At 41.7% G+C, this 17,584-nt stretch overlaps 1 protein-coding gene across 1 annotated transcript in view; it reads right to left on the bottom strand.

The window, feature by feature from the left end:
* ADAMTS18 (ADAM metallopeptidase with thrombospondin type 1 motif 18) overlaps nt 1-17,584 on the bottom strand; it is a 77,768-nt gene that overhangs the window by 4,127 nt on the left and 56,057 nt on the right. Inside the window, exons 19-24 of the mRNA XM_054296408.1 lie at nt 10,535-10,683; nt 9,211-9,337; nt 4,506-4,710; nt 1,818-2,009; nt 1,258-1,470; nt 126-273 (exon numbers count right to left, since the gene is read on the bottom strand). Coding sequence (XP_054152383.1) covers nt 126-273; nt 1,258-1,470; nt 1,818-2,009; nt 4,506-4,710; nt 9,211-9,337; nt 10,535-10,683 — 1,034 coding nt within the window. The remainder of the gene's footprint in view (nt 1-125; nt 274-1,257; nt 1,471-1,817; nt 2,010-4,505; nt 4,711-9,210; nt 9,338-10,534; nt 10,684-17,584) is intronic.

Raw genomic sequence — 17,584 nt, forward strand, 5'->3', positions numbered from 1 at the left:
GAAGTCTAGGAACAAAATAGCTATGAAGGAACAGGCCAGATCAGTGGTGTAGCGAAAAGGTGATGTTTGCTGGGTATAGAACTCTAAGCAACAAGCCTGCTGCAGCATCTTGAGCTGAGTTTTACCTCTTTTCACGGGGACTGGGCAGAAGTTGGTGTTGCAGGCTCTCAGGACAGCTGGTTTCTGCTGGGGCAGGCAGCCAGCAGCCGGCCTGCCCTGGCGCAGGCACTGCACGCTCCGCGTCTGCACTCCCCCGCCGCAGGTCACCGTGCACTGGGCAGAGGGAAAACAAAACCTTGGCTGCATTGCAGAGACTCTGAGAGCCCTGAAAGCCAAAGGGAGAGCTTTCAAGGGCCTCATATGAGACTTTCAAAGCAAGAGAGGTCAGGATCAGGTGTGCTGCTGTCCACCAAGCCCCATCAGGACCAACTTTTCAAAGGCGTGCGTGTCTTGTGGTTATTTAAGGACTCAGCTGAAAATCTGGTTCCTTACTTAGACATCAAGACAGAAACTGAACATTTTAGAAACCTGTTCCTGATTGTTTGCATGGATTTTTTTGATCTCTAAGCCTCTGGGCCCAACCCTGCTGCCTGAACACAGATAAAAATCCCATCAGAACCATAATTATGGCAGTATCTGGGGAAAACCACTATGGGTTTGCAGGAAGAGCTATGAAGTATTTTAAAATTAATAAGCCTTTTACTTGTATGTGTTTCATGAAAAGTTGTCTTTAAGATAAATGTGATCATTTTCATCTGATTGCAATTGTCAGGCATACATTGTTTCATGTAAATATTATTAAATGGGTGCATGTCTCATTGATATATGACTCATAAAGTAGATAAGTTCCAGAAATACAGAAGCTTGTTTGCAAGAATGTAGAAACAAATACAGACTGATCCCACAATTAATCATAGTATTTAGGGAATTCCAGGCAATCTGTGCAGATGCTCAAATACACTGTGCATAGAGATATGCAGTAGTTCAAGCACAGTGCACTTTGAAGAAGACTGAGAAGAAAGTGTTGGAAAAGGGGTGTGGAATGTAGTGCCTCTCAAGCATGAATAACATTTTTAAGTGACATTCTTCATTTTCAGGACAAAGCACTGAGCTGCACCAAAGTACATGATGGATGTGGAGCAGCTGCATCCCATCTCAGGGGCTGAGTGGTGTGGCCCCGTGCAGGAGGCACCTGGGGCCTGTGAGCACTGGAGGCAGCTCCTCTGTGCCATGCCACCTCTGATTGCCCATTCCTACCTGCTGCCAGGGCGAGGAGTACCAGCCAGACACCATGTTATACAGCGTCTGTGATGGACAGGCTCCCTTGTTACAAGCTTCCTCCAGGCTGGTGTTTGGTTTCTTGATGTTCCTGCATCTCCTCTGGGGGAAGGTGACCAATTTCCCGTGGATGCTCTTCTCTCCACATTTGAGTTCTCGCTGCCGCAGGCCGGGCCCGCAGGAGGCTGAGCACTGCAGAGGCAAAGCACAGCTTCTACAGCCTTACAAACACAGGCAGATAAAGGGGAACTTGGGATGGGTCAGACACCCCAAATTGTGCATTGTAAAAGCATCACAGAACTAATCCCACAAAGCCCATGCTCCGTAAAGGGTAAACTGAAATATGAACCCCAGACAGTGATTAACAAAGACATTGGGTCCCTCCATCTCCATCTGGGGTTTAAAGCTCCTCACCTGGAATACCTGATTTTCAAACCACAGCTCAGCTGTCTTTTCTCCCCACGGTTTGTGTGTCCCTGAGCCAGCATTGCCAAGAGCAGCCAGGGCAGGCAGTGAGCCATGAAACTGCAGCACTTTACCTCACTCCAGGAAGAAATCACCCACTGGAGCCGGTCGTTTTTGGGACAGCGGCCGAGCACACAGGTCTGCTGGGACTCAGGCTTAGGCTCTGTGCTGCACATGCTTTCAGGCAAGATTTTCACCTTGGGAGAACCAGGACTCTTGCAGTAGACATCCCGTTTCTTAATACCTCTCCCACAAGTCTTGGAGCACTGTGATGGAAAGAAACACTTCTTTAAAGAAACACTTCTTTGAACTGGAGGAAATGAAAGCTGGCATCACTTGCATTTTCCAGCAGAGCACAGAAAACATGGCTAATGTGCTGTACAGCTGCCATCATGATATAAGTAAACCTGAAATTCTGTTGGTAAATAAGTAACAGCAACATCTGTGTGCCACTTCTAAAACATTGTCCTAAGTTCTTTCTTAAATGTAAGCTGTGAACTCTCTCAGCCCCCATGTAGAACAGACAAGTAATCTCTTTTCCATAGATGAGGTAAGTTGGACTTGTGAGCAAAATGCTTTTGTGAGCAAAATGCTTTTTCCCTGCTCAGCATAGTTGAAAGCTGGTCCTAAGCTCCCTCCACAGAATCTTCCATGGCAAGATGCTCTCAGCTATTTGTCATTTTGTCCTCACCTTGGCCTAGAGGGATGAGACCGAGGCAGAGGAAACTGCCCAGGGAATTGATACATAACTCCACCAAAGGAGACAGAATCTGATACAGACAGTGCTTAAGGAGATACTTTAGTTGCCAGCTGCAGGAGTCACCAGGATAAATATGCATTGGTTCTGCAATGAGCCGTGGTTCAGTGGAACAGACATGCTGTGGTTTGCACTGCCTTTCATACAACAAAATGCCTGACTGAGCCATTTGTGAGGAAATGAAGCAAAGAGCCCTGAAATAATGCTGCCAGCTTCCTACCTTCTTGCATCCTCTTCTAGCTGTCCTTTCTACTAATAATTATGGGGCATGTTCCAAGGCAGAACCACTCAGTGTATCAAATTACAAACGTCTTTAAAAGATTTCATGAAAGCACCATTGTGCTGAAGGTGTAACAAATATCTGCATGCTGAAAATCTGTGGGTTTAATCCTTCCCCAAACAAAATGATCTTTTCATTTAAAACGACACTGATTTCTGCAGAGAGCCTGGGTTTGGATTAGATGTTAGGAAGAAATTCCTCCTCTGAGAGTGGGCAGGCCCTGGCACAGGGTGCCCAGAGCAGCTGGGGCTGCCCCTGGATCCCTGGCAGTGCCCAAGGCCAGGCTGGACACTGGGGCTGGAGCAGCCTGGGACAGTGGAAGGTGTCCCTGCCATAGCTGGGGTGGCACTGGATGGGCTTTAAGGCCCCTTCCAGCCTAAACCATTCTATGATTCTATGATTTTACATTTTTTTTCTTCTTACCACATTTAAGTCTGTAATATTACAGTTTTCAGATGAATATTAAAACCTTTACTAACTTGTGCAATAGGCCTGTTCACTATATTCAGCAGGACTGGTGAACTTAATTTTTATGGCCTTATTTGAGAATTGCAACTTGAATTTTACACCTCTTAAAGAGAAGGAAAACAGATTTTTTTGTAATGGTCTTATTTATTTGTTTGTTTATTTATTTATTTGCCTTAGAAGAAAGGAAGTTTGTAAGTGTGAATGTATTTGAAGACCTGTTTTATAAAATCTTCTGCTACACTCAGGTTTTCTTCAGACACGCTGGAAGAAAAAGTCCTTTTTTGAGAGCTGTGCTGGACTACTGAATAGTTACTCATCTGTTACAGAACATTACAGGGCACTTTGTGCTCAGCTGGGGGTGCTGAGGTCAAGATGTTCTTGAACACCTGAAGAGTGACAGCACCAAGAACAAAACACATAAGTAATACATTTTTCAGCTAACTGAAATCCACTAAATTCAATTTAGTGGATTTCAATTAGCTGAAAAATGTATTACTTGAATCTCACTAAATGAAGACAGAAAAATAAAATCAATGCAGATCCTTTTATAAGGGTACTGTGAGCTCTCTCTTAAAACCCAGATGTGTGATTTATTTGAAGGATAATTTCATTTATCCTTACATGAACAGCATCAACAGCAGTGAAAGATGGAGCAGAGCTGAGTTTTGTGTGTTTTTAGCTCAGGTGTTTCCCTGTCAGGTGTGTGAAGCAGGGTATGCACAAAGGAATTTGCCCTCATGGCAATAGCTGCAGCAGCACTGCTTACAGGAGAGCTACTCTAACAAAGGCATAAGCACAGAAGTCAATGTCTAAATCACAAATTTATCAATCCACAATCCATACACACATGTGCATTAATACGCAACTCTAACCCCAAATATTCTTCATTCCCTGACTGCCTGCCATCTCTAAGAGAAGTCAATACTGCTTGGGAAGTAATCTCATAGAGGGTTGTTGGGGATAGAGCCTTAAATTATGAACCCAGAAAGAATTTTCCATCTGTTTGTATGTACCTAAAAGAACACCACGTGCCCACTTCTGGCAAGCCCTCATGTGCCAGCTCCTCTGAAGACTGGTTACAATGCACATTTAGTTTACATGTTTATACAAACATAGCTTACATATTATCTTCAAGTAAAAAAAACCACATGCAAAGCACTGATCTCCACAAAGTTTGCTCTGTTGTTTTGGGGGAGAATTTTTTGCAGTGTTTTCCTTATGCCAGCAGACAAAAATGTAAGTTTTTCTCCGAATTACCTGAGACCATGGGCCAGGGCTCCATTCGGGTGGGCAGTCCTGAGCACTGCACACTTGCACCTGTGCTGGGGTGCTGACAGGACACAGGGAATGCGCCACCACCTCCTCTCTTTGGAAAGCCCTTTTCTGGACACACTGAATGAGACGACTTTGCTGTCCCCCTCCACAAGACTTGCTGCATGTGCTCCATTCACCTGCTGACCAGCTTAAAGGAGGAAACGTGTGTTAGAAAAACAGGAGTGCAATTAGCTGTAGAAAATTAATAAAAAAAGCCACCTATCAAATGTGAATTATCCAGGGATCCTGCTCAGCCTATCTCCTGGTGTACTGGTATCTGTTCAAGCAATCAAAAAGCTGCAGTTACATGATCTATTTTCAAAGCATGGAACTTTCTGCTAGGGATGAAATACAAGTCACTCAACTAGAAAAACAAGTATTGTTTATTTACAGCTTTTACCCACTAGAACCAGCTTGCCTATGAATCTGACCTGGAATCCTGAGTTCCACAGGGACTGAAAGAGATGCTGCTATTGAGGCAGGTGGAGTACTTAGAAGATAGAATTAGATAAGTTAGAATTAGATAAGATAGAATTTAGTTGAGTATGTACGACTGTGTTTGTGCTGAGATACACTCCACTCACACAGGGGGACAAATGTTGGCATTTCTGTCAAAATCTACTGGCCCTACAGGTATTCATCCAAAAGAACTTGCTTGCTAAAAGGAGCAGGGCTGTCCCTGATGTCCTGAGGAAATGAAAAGGCTCTGAAAGGCTGAGAGAACTGGGGCTGTTCAGGTTGGAAAAACAGAGGCTCCAGGGTGTCCCAAGTGCATCCCTCCAGTACCTGAGGGAAGCCTGGAAGAGAGCTGGAGAGGCACTTTTCACAAGGGAATGCACAAGGGAAAGGGGCAATGGCTTTAAGCTGAAGGAGGGCAGGTTTAGATTGGATATAAGGAAAGAAATTGTTCCCTGTGAGGGTGGGGGAGGCACAGGGTGCCCAGAGCAGCTGGGGCTGCCCCTGGATCCCTGGCAGTGCCCAAGGCCAGGTTGGACACTGGGGCTGGAGCAGCCTGGGACAGTGGGAGGTGTCCCTGCCATGGCAGGGGTGGCACTGGATGGGCTTTAAGGTCCCTTCTGCCCCAAAGCACGCTGTGACTTTATGATTCTCTAACTCAATGATTTACAAATCCTTAGACTAATAAATCTGGCAGACATTTGATGCAGAATCTAAATAAAACAGAGGTAATTTAACCAGCACAAGCTGTTGGGCAATGTGTGCTCAGGCACGGGACACTGCAGTTTACACGCCATGTCCCTCAAGTGACACAAAGTCTGAGGAGTTATTGCCAACTGCTTGGGCTAAGTTCAGTTTTGAAATGCCAGGAGCTGCTCACTATTTCTATTCTTGAAGCTCTGAGGGTCCCCAGGCATTGTGGGACACTTTGCAAACATGCAACCAAGTGTCTTTGTCCTTGAAGGCTTCCAGTGTAAGACCATAATCACAGCCAGATAGGAAAACAGAAGTGAAAAAGCAGAAGAAATTATGAATGACTAAATGATTACTCACTGAGAACTCTTATTCAAAGACCCAGCACTGAAATTAAACTGAAGATTTTTAAACAGTTTGACGAATTTTTAGTAATTTATGTCATGGAAAAGGTTCTTGTCTCACATTTGACCACTTGGCCGATCCTGCTTCCACAGTTTCTCACAGCATCAATCCTGTGAACACTGGAATAGCTGCTTACATAAAACTTTAGTGACAAGAAAGCTTTCTTCATCCTGTGTGAAAGATGCACAGGGTCGCATTTGCCTGTCTATTCACAGCTGCTTGAAAACAAAGCTAATTTTAATTGTAAAAAATTTATAAAAAGCCTATTTTTGAAAAATGTCTTTGGGAATAGAAGAAATCCCAGCTCTCAGTATCTAGCAACTTCAGAAACTGCCAAAAGTAGTGAGAAATGTAAAAGGCACTAATTTAAGGACAAAGAAATATTAATGTGAAAAGTCAGTCGTTATGTAATTCCAGAACATGTCAGAAGTTTCCTTTTTGTCTGATTTATAAATATTTGGACCATTGAACTAAAAACTTCTGAGAAAAGAGTTTTAATCCATTTTACAACTTCTAATTAGTTTGCCTTGATGTTCCTGACAATGGCCATTGATAGAGTGACCAAAAGTGTTCATTTTAAGAGTTTATTCACCATAACTGCCCAGAAAGTTCCCCTCTTCACAGAGCAGAGGGCAGAAAACTTACTTTAATGTCCTCTAGTAAACTTCCATTTTCCAAGATTATCTGGGCTGTGATCCAAGAGTATCTTTCATTAGTTCAAATAACTAAATAATTATGACCAGATTTGGCAGCTCTGAAATCCAACAACAGCAGTGTGCAGAGCTGGTGCCTTTCTGTGTGGGACAGCAGTTTGGGCCCACTCAGACTAATCAGCCTTTGTTCTTATGCAGCAATTATTCCTCACTGACCTTCACAAGTCTGGAGCCTCTTTTACATCCCCAAACTGACACACTTGTATCTCATCTGTCACCTCCTTCCCCTGCCTGTTCTGCCTGGTGTGTTTGGGTTTGCTTTATTTGCTGGCTGTTAAGCATTCTTTTGTTTCCTCCATGGTATTTATTAATCCTATTTTTGCTATTTTTTTTCTGTTGGCAGTTTTGGGTTTATGGGAAATATTACATGCTGTGAGTTTCTGGGCAGATTCCTCAGCAGAGATATCCTGGCACAGTTTCACTCAGCTGAATGGCAACCTGTTAATTTAAGGCATGGTCCTACATGTAGATCCTCCATGCATTAATCTGTCCTAAGGATTTTAAGAATAATTAATTAGTGAGTTGAACTATTTTTCCCTAGAGGTGCTTGGGGCTTTTACATGTTTTCTTTTTGTACTCATTTTATAGTTCAACTCATTAATTTTGTTTTAAAGTAGTAAATCATAGAATAGCTGTGATTTCAGTATGAAAACATTGCACTGTGTGTCAAAATGAAAATTCAGCATTTTCATGGTAAATATATATCAGAGGATGTTCAAAAGACATCAGGATCTCAGGTTATCAGAAATAGAAATTTTGTGTGTGGTCAATATAAGTGAATCTGTTTTGGGTGGAGCTTTATAGAATAATGATGCCACATCAAAACAAAGGTAAGCAGAAAGAACTTAGAGTCCTGCAGACATCACAGACAATACAATTGGCTGTTCATTGGATAAAAATAGTCCTGGCAGAAGATAAGTTGCACATGCAAACATTGTGTTTGGCTACAAAGATTACTTAAAATTGGTATTGAGAAAATCATGTGGCTAAACGCAGTCTAAAGAAACTGCTGAAGCAGTAACATGGGGCTCTCATGTCACAAGGTATCATTATTTAAACCTTATCTCTATCCTTTTGTGGTCATAGTGTGTAATTTGGCATTTGGGTTTGGTGTACTCTGCTGTACTCTTTAAATTTGCAGGAAATTCCAAACTATTACTGAACTATTTTTCAGTATGTTCAACATATTGCAAAGTATGGATTTTTAAAGTAAAACCAAAGTCACTACAGAACATATGCATCTTTTTGCTTTGACCCACCATGCTCTCCTAGACTGGGAGGGATGAGGAATGCTTCCTATTAAACATCATTAAATGGGATATTTTATGAACTATGGGAGCAGGCTTAGCCAACTGCTTTTACTGTTGCTTTTATCATCCCAGAGTAAAACCAGCAGATGATGCCAGGTCTGGACCCTTCCTCCATTTCTTCTGCTTCAATGCACCTTCAAGTGTATTTACTTCCCACTGAGACTGAAACACTCTTAATTTTTTCAGCATATTCCTTTATAAAATCTCCTGTTTTGGAGGCTGAAATAGCAAATCCAACATCATGGAGCTCTTCTGATCTTTAATATAAAATTTAAATAATGCTGAGGTTGCAAACTCAGGAATCCAAAAGTGAAATAACCAATGGAAGAAAGATGGCCACAGTGTCCTTTAATCTATCCATTTTTATCCTAAGCCACATAATACTGTGTTTAATTATATAAGCACAGAACTTTTTTTTTTCCAAAGGACCCCTACATCAGCTACTATAAATCAGTGTTAACTCCCTTGCTTTTTAAATTGATTTAGACCAGCTGGGTTCTAAGTGCTTATCTATATGTCAATGTCTCCCTTTGCATCTTGCCTTTATTACCTCTTTTAGAAAGTAAGATTGTTCACAAAGGCAATGCCTCCATATATATTTTTGTGGGCACCAGAAGATTTGCTGACAGCTCATTTGATTCAGATAGTCCTCTTTGTGCATCACAATACTCTGTGGGACATTTTGTCCAAAAATCACTAATTACACTGCACAAGACTCTTTTAACCTAATCTAATATGTGGAATGCGAGTCATGGGGCCGAGCTTCCACGCAGGGAGTAGCACTTTACTCAGGAAATGGGCTTAGTGATTCAAGATGAGGAAAGGTGGCAGAAGGAGCCCTGAGAAAGCTGGATGTGCCCTTGTCACCCCAGCACAGGGACAGAGCCCTCAGGAGCTTTGCTTTAGGCACCAGACCCAAAATCCCACTGGGAGCCTTGGGCAGAACATCCTCAACAATTCCTGGGTCCCAGAGCACCCGGCAAACAATTCCCCATCCAGCAGCAAACAATTCCCCCTGAGGGGATTCCCTCCGTGGCACAGCCAGCAGGCACAAAACCCCAGAGAACTCACTAGGCTGGGCAGGGGTTTGTGTTGCACGGCTTGGTTTCAGTCAAAGGCTTTGTCCTTGGGCCACAGAAGGAGGCGTTGACTCGTGCACGGTGATCTTCCAAACAAATTGCTTTTGCTGTAATGTGTCCTGTGGAAGTGTCAGAAAAGAAAACACTGTAACAAACCTGTATTTGAAATGTCAGGGAAAAAAGTAGTAGGGAACAATTTTAACTAAACAAGTCTAAACTCATCCTTGCTACAAATCCACTGACTCGAACTAAATAAAATATGGGTTTATGTGGCAACAAGTTCTTAGCATTGATTTCCCTCTCTGTAGCACAGATACTACTGAAGTCAGATAAAACATTTGAGCTTAAACAACAGATTTGAAGAGTGTTCCCCCAGCAAAAATTAGTATTTATTCAAGTCCTGATTCCCTGCAGACACTAGCAGTGCTTGCTTAGAGCCCTCCTCACACACTTGAAAACTACAAATAAACATTCTGTAAATAATAAATAAACATTCTTTGTACAGTGAATCTCTACAGACTCCAGAGTTCTGCAGGTACCTGCACCTTAGACTCAGTCAAGTGTCAGCAGCAGGACAATTACAGAAATGCCCTAAATGATTTTATAGATTTATCTTTTAACTGAGATCTATCATTCACCTCACACATGGTTCATTGGGCACAGTGAATCAAATTTGGAAACAAGACTGTTTTCATCATTTTTATATGCATGCTGCAGCCTTTTAAAGGGAAGGAAGAAAATACAGCTGTCATATTTTATAGCTACTGGGCTCCTGGTGGATCTTTCTTCCATAAACCATTTACTGAGATGCTGTGAAGTTCTGACACTGTACCAGCAAGGTATTCCTGAATTTCACCTGAACTTTTTTGCCAATACAGGAGCATTTCCTTCAGTGCCCAGTCGTATCCTTTGGTATTACAGACTTCCCACATGCCAGCTTTGTGCTTTCATAACATCCCAGATTTACTTTCACTGACAAAACATGCAGGATTTATAAAAACAAATAGATGTCTGTGCAAGAAAAGAGGAAATCAAAGTGCATAAATAATTTCCACATTACTTCAACAGGGAGATATGATATGCATATGGTTTGACCTAAACAAAAAAGACTGACTCACTGGCATGACTCTTTTTTACTCTGAAGGCCATACCAAGTTATTTCCTCTAAGTTATCAGATAAAATTAAGGAGCAGGTGTTCAGTGTAAACCCCTGTATGTATCAATATATATTTGCAAAATCAAAGGCAGCTGGAAAGCTTTGAGATGCTTTAAAAAGAATGAAAAAGAAGAGGCTTGGCAATGGGAGAGTCACCTACCACCACCACAGGTCGCTGAGCACTCAGACTGCACTGTCACCCAGGAGTAGCTGTGCTTCCTGACAGATGTCTTGTTCTCAATGCTGCTTTTGGCAAATGTGTATTCCCAAGAAATCCCAGGGTTTTTGCCTTGTAACAGGATCTGTAGAGGGATATTTGGGGGTTGTTTTAAAAAAAAATGGTGGGGAGGAGGTAAAAGAAAGGATTCTTAGTCTGAAGGAAGATGAACTAAACAAGATCCACACAAAATATACAGACACAAAGCATGCTTGTGAGAGGATTTTCAGGAGGCTCAAAGGAGAGACCATCAAAGCAATTCCTAAACAGCAAATCATTGCCTGGAAAAACACCTGCAGGTCTGAAAGAGAGGGTGCAGAAACAGAACCCCCTCCTGACAATTGGGGGCACCTGGCTGGGTCAGGGCAGCAGAGGTGGAACATCACCCCCAGAGCATCACCCTCTGAGCAGGGCTGGACTCTGCCTGGGGCACTGCAGCACAGGGGTTTGGCATCTGGGCATGGGAGACATCTCCTCTCTTCAGTGAGCAAAGCCCTGGCTGATCCTTCTGGCTGTGGGTGAGGGTCCCTGGTGACACAGAGTCCCCAGGCAAAGAAGAGCTGCTTTATTGCAAAAACCAGGCCTTTCTCAGTTACACAGCTTGAAATCATAACATACATAATTCAACCAACCACCATACACCATGATGTGAACACCTAATGGTTATATAACTTGTTTTTCTACCCCAAATTCAGCTGAGTCACTTTCCCACAGTCCTTTTCTATTAAGCAGGCCTGAGCCTGGTTTACAAGGCCTTCCCTTTTATCCCTTTATTTTATCCCTGGATGCAACATCTAGCAAGGAGGAAGCCTTTGCCCACCAAGCAGGACTCAGATGCTTTCCTGGCAGAAGCTTGAGCAAAGCAGCATCTGTGGGGCTGGAGATTGCTTCCTCAGTTCTTGGGGCTAAGGGTATCAAACACAACCCACTTTCTTGTAAAAAAGCTCTTTCTATGCAGACTGGGGATAAATTTTGTTTGTAAGACCCTCAGCTGGAATTTTACTCATGGTGATTGAAGCTGATAAAATTTCAGTGCAGGAGAGAACCTGTCCTTGGGTGTCTACAGAGCAAAAAAGGGTTGGAAAAATCCTGTTTTCCAATAGTGAATATTTTATTCACTATTTCAGCATAATGTGTTGGAAAATTTATAGAAAGTGTGATTACTGACTATAATAACAATTTCTGTCATCTAACTCAGGGAGCCCAGCTCTCAAGGGTGTACTATTTTAGTGGTGAATTATATTGCAGTTTTCATTCACTGTATTAATTTCAAGATTGACTTATAATCACTGCAAGATGCACGAACATCTGACACATACCTAAATTTGGGGAGAAATTTCTACTTAACGAAATTTATTTTAGAAACTTTTGGCAGCAAAGTGCATTCATATCCACACTTAGTAGAATCAGTGTGGGACTTTACAGTTACAGAGCTCTAATGACTTTTAACTCTCCACCAATATGGATCCTGTCACAGTAACATAAAGAGCAGGTGCAGTTAACCTCTGTTCCTAAATTTAGTTCTTGATAAGCATTAGCATTTCAAGTACAATTCAAGTCTATGTTTAATAATTGTCATTCAAAATATTAATAACTTATCAGTGAAGTTTGCATAATATCTGACCTGAGAACTTAAGCAATCCATACAAGTGGAACTGATCTCTGTAGAGACTGGTTTCATAAAATAGCAACAAACTTGCATTTATGTTAAGACTGAGAAATCTAATAACATTTTGAAGTGTAGCCAAGGGTTTTAAGGTATTCTGCAAATGTACCTATTGGAACACAGAAATTGCCCATGACGGTGAAAATTCAGACCAAATTTACATAACCTGCAGCTCAATAATGTTGAACACATGAAGGATCTGGACTGCACAGTGTTTACTTTTCTAGAAGAAAGAAAAAAATGAGTGCTATAATTTCTATTCTTAGTAGCCAAAGATTTTATTTCAGCCAGGGAACCTCAATAATGATCCAAACTGAGAAAACAGCAATTAGGGCTGCAAAAGGCAAATAGTTCCAAGTGAATGGAAGAGTATGTGCCTTTCCCTGGGAGGATTCATATTAGAAACTCCTTCAAGCACAGGTAAATCCAGTATTTCATGTGAATTTTTCAGCCATCCAAGCTTAATTTTATGAGCACCTTAGAATAACAGTGAGGTTATGGAAGAAATAGATCTGAGAGTGATCGCTGACCTCTCTTTTGAATGAAAATTCTTGGTAGGAATAGGAATACCAGATCTGCTTTAGGGATGAGTTATAGATGCAAGTATATATCACAACTATTTTAGAAGAACAGGATTCAAATGGAATACTCTGGAATTAGGGAACAGAGAACTGAGGCTGCTGTGCAACCCCTCTGTGCCCTGCACAGATGCACCCCAGACCTCGGGATCTCTTAGTGGCTCCCCAGGACACCTCCCCAGTGCCCAGTGCCCCCAGCACATGGGGCTCACTAATGAGCAGCTCCCAAAGCCTCTGTATTTCACTCCAGGCTCCTTCCTCAGGGTGTGCTCCTGCACCCCAGCTGCTGTGCTCCACTCAAACCATTCTCACTTTTTTGGGGACTTTTCTTCTTCCCTTGGTTATTCATGATTATCTGATGTAAATGTGATAAGATTTAATAGCCCCTTCAGATGAAGGGAAACATCTCTTCTGAAAAATACTGTAGGATATATAATGTTTGACTGAGTTTTCATCAGGAACACAATGCTATTGCAAAGCTGCAATTTTGCCAAAGTAACGTTTTTATTTTCACAAATCTGTCAGACTGCTGACAGCAAAAAGTCCAGCTGTTAAAACAGCTGCTCTAGAGTTTGAATATTGAACTCCAAGTCTGCTGGCATTACAGATAAAACAGGTTGCAACAATGTGCTCACTCCTCTCAAGGACAAATTGAGACAAATATCTGAAGCATAAAGCTTCAGAACATGTGCTTCAGAAAAAAATGCAGTGTGTTAACTGTAGTAAGAACTGAGCCCTCTAACACTATTCTTCATTTAAAACAATGCCTTCCTTGCTTCTTCTTACAGACCAGACCTCAAAATATTTTAATTTACATTTACTCATCCTCCAAGTCTAAGGCATTAGCACAGATCCCGGCATCTTAGGCAGCCAGAAACACTTTCTCCCATTTCAGTGGGTGCTCTGTGTTCCTTCAAGAGCAGAGGCTGAAATTCTGTCTAGCCTTTTAATAAGTTTTGTCAAAGACGGAGGAGGTTTTGTCCATACCACAAAACCTCGTGTAAGGGTTAGTCCTCATCTCATTTGACTCTGACAACTGTCATAAAACTGTGCTGTGCCAGTGGCCAAAAAGCAGCAAAGTTTAAAACTTTTCTAATAAAAATATCTTGGAGTATTAGACCGAACATTTGTCTTCTGAAAGTACTCTTTGTGACACTGGAGGCAAGGAACAGATGGAATGCATTCTGAACACAGAGTTCAGGGCAGGAAGGGGGGAAGATGAGAAGGTAAGAGTGGCAGTTTTACTCCTGTTAGAGCAATTCTTCGCTGGTGCTTTGGCAGAGTGAAGGGGATGGTCTGGGACAAGTGGGAACAAGCCCTGTGAGAATCCTTCCCTTCAGAGAGCAGGCAATGGTGCAGGGAGCTCACAGCTGGGTGGGTGCCTGGGGGTAAATCCTGCACACCAGGCAAGCTGGGCCATACACATTCCAATACCTTGGGCTACAGCCCCTCCTTGCACACTGGGAAGTATCCACAATCCTAACAGGCTGGAGAAGGGAACTTCCTCTCCATTTCCTGGCCAGAAGCCAAAGCCAGAGCCCCTTCCCACCCAGCAGGCAACGAGAGGCAATGTTTACCAAGCAGAGCAGCATCCCTGTCTCTCCTCCTGTATCATCCCAAACATGCAGGAATAGGGCAAAATCAAACTATGGAGCAGTATTGGAGACACAAATATTGCAGGGCACAAAAAACATATGCTTTGACATCCCTGGTGCTCAGCTGAAAAATAGTATGGTGTATAATGTCTGACTGAGTTTTCATCAGGAGTGCAATACCATTGCAAAGTTGCAATTTTGCCAAAGTAACGAGCATATAAAAGGTTTTCTATCGTATTTTCAAACATTCATTATAAAGCCCCTTCTTAACAACCCAATAACTGAAGTCTGCGTATTCAGCCAAGTTATCAGACCTACAAATTTGGAAATACCTCCAGCGCTAGTCTACTTAACTGGACTCATTCCAGCATCTTTTCAGCCAGCTGGCATTTGCTCCCAAATTTACAGCTGGCAAACAACCTCCTTAAACATTTCCAGTTCCTCAACAGAACTGTTTAATGTCTACCTTTAACACACCAACCACCTGACTTCAGACACAGCACTCAGCAGCTCTGACCGCAGGGCGCAGAGTTATAAAATTTACAGCTTCTTGAGCTGGAAAACCACAGCTCTGTGGCTGGAATCTGCTGGATCCATTCCGAAGGAAAGGAGCTGTGCCTTTAGCTTACGGCACTAAATGTTAAAACAATGGATAAATTGAACTCTCCTGAGGAAAGAACCTTTTCCTTTTGCTGTTAATTTTGAATAATTCTCTACATTAGCTGTGCATCTGCTCCTTTATTTGAGATTTTTTTTTCTTGTGGCCATCCTAAGTTTCCAATATAATACTCTATTTTGCAGGTCAGATTTTTAAAGAGTCTACTAACATTGCTTTGCTATGATTGACTTGGTGCTTTCCAGTAGTTTTTTATTGTAAGATGTGCATGTGAAGTTACTAGCAGCACACTGAATTAAGAGAGATTAATTGATACAAGCGAAGTTCCTATTCCTTCCACCATGTTTTGTTCCATGTATAGAAAGAATACCAATGCCTGGCTTGTAACATGCTGAAAAAAATCTCTCTTATCTCTATGGAGGACTAATAGACATTTACAAATTACTTACAGGGAGAAGCTGAGCACAGAGGAAAAAAATCCAGGTAAAAAGAACTATTTTCATCTGCATGGGCCCAATTCACAAAGTGGGCAAGAGCCCAAACTCTGAATGCAGCATCCACAGTGCCTTTGATCTGCATCCTCAAGCTGCATCTACATTGCAAACATCATCTACACTTCTTGGCTCATTCCCATTTATCCCAAGGCTTTGGAGGCCTTGGATAATTTCTTTAGGGGGATGTACCAGCCTGCAGGGAGGGCAGACAGAGAAGTCTCTGTGAGGACACGTGCCTGGCTGTGCTCTGCTTGAGACCTGCAGCTCTCATCCACTGGGGATCTCCATGCTGCTTAATAAATATTGTAACATCCAATATCCTAAGCCACATTCTGATTTCTCTGTTCAATCAGGGTTAATTCCATGGATTTATATGAATTTATTCTGGTATATTTAAGCATGCTGCATATGGTTCTGGTGGAAAAGTGTTTAAAACAAGTTTTAAAACTAGTCTGTTGTCCTCGATGGGCAGTAATTGGATGGGATCCTTGTCAGTGGCAGAACCAAGGCTTCAAAGGAAAATGGGAGAACACCTGTTTGGAAAGCAGTAAAGGAAGAATTACCCACTGGGTACTTAAGCCAAACCTTAAAACAAAAGGGGTTTTATCTCTTCAGTACTTCTAAAATAACTTTAAACACAGTCCTAACTAAAAGCTTATGACAAACTACTGTTTTTCAAGTCCACTAAGGTCATTAAAAGGAAAAAAAAAAGAAAAGAAGTATCCTTGAAAGGGTCCTATATGATCTCATTTCTACTTCAGCTGTTTCAAATTTATCTTCCATTGTTATTATGCTCCATTTTTTCACTGTTCACATGCTAAATGTACAACCTTCAGGGATGCAGTCCAGCTAATCTCTCCTCACTACAGGAGAACCCTTTTATCCATTGTATTGAGTCAACATCTGTATCTTATAAGTACATCTTAGGTCCCTTTAGCCTACTTTCTCTTCAGGGGAAATCAGTACAAATTTATCATCTAGTAGCTAATAATAAATGTAATCCTTTATAACTGCAACTTGGCTTTCTCCCAGTGGCAGCTACATCATCAGCAAAGCCATTCCACCTGGCCTCCCTTCTCCTGTTTTCCCCTATTGATAAAGAGGAAGTGATTTACTGGATTTAATTAGATGTATTCCTGCCTTGAAGCTCCATTCACCTTCTCTTCCTGTGGAGGTCTGCCTCTTTACAAAGCATCCTTTCCATCTGTTACTTATTGATGTTAAAATAAATTCTCTTTATTTCACAAAGATGTCACAATTTCTTGATTTAATGTTTCACCAAGTTTGAGGTAAACTTCAGGGAGGATTCTCATCCTGTCTCATCCTGGAAAACTTTGCTTTCTCCAGTTGTATTTCACTTCTCAAAACAGTCAATTCTTCCTTCATCTGCTTATTGACAGAATGGAACACAAAATTACAAAACTCACATGTTTTTAAATTAGTTCCTCAATCCCTGGCCGTGCAGCCTGTTTCATGCCCACATAAAGTTTTGTTTTCTTGTGCCCTTTCAGAATCTTTCTCAGCATTTGAGTGAGTTATGGAGGGGGACTGAATATTCCACCAAATGGGTGTACCCAGTGAACACCACAGGTGACAGAGCCCTGTGGGAACTCTCCTTCTCCAAAGGATTTGCAGCAGCTGGTGGTGCCCACTGGCAGCCCTTGTTTGCAAAGCTAGATAATTAATGATAAATATAATGACGGTTTCTCCTCAAGTTAGATATCTTTCAGTTAGCATAAAAACATTGAAAAGGTCTTTAAACAGGAAGAACTGACCTTGGATTACCTAGGTCTAAATAACCGATAAATGAGCTGAAGGTATTCAGCTACATAAAAAATTTTAAAAAAGAAATTAAAAATTAAAAAACTGTTTAAGATGAGACAAATATGCTACAAAAACTATATTTTAAAAAGCTGGTATCAATTCTCATCCTAGATTAGCTTCTACCATATTTCTACCCCTCTGACCAGTGACCATTATTTCATGTCATCTAAATTGGGCCATTTCAGCTTCTGTCTTCTGAATCCATTAATATTTTTCATTT

Source organism: Melozone crissalis, unplaced genomic scaffold, assembly GCF_028551555.1.
Source record: "Melozone crissalis strain CALT ecotype California unplaced genomic scaffold, PUWL_Pcris_2 ptg000007l_1, whole genome shotgun sequence".
NCBI lineage: Eukaryota > Metazoa > Chordata > Aves > Passeriformes > Passerellidae > Melozone > Melozone crissalis.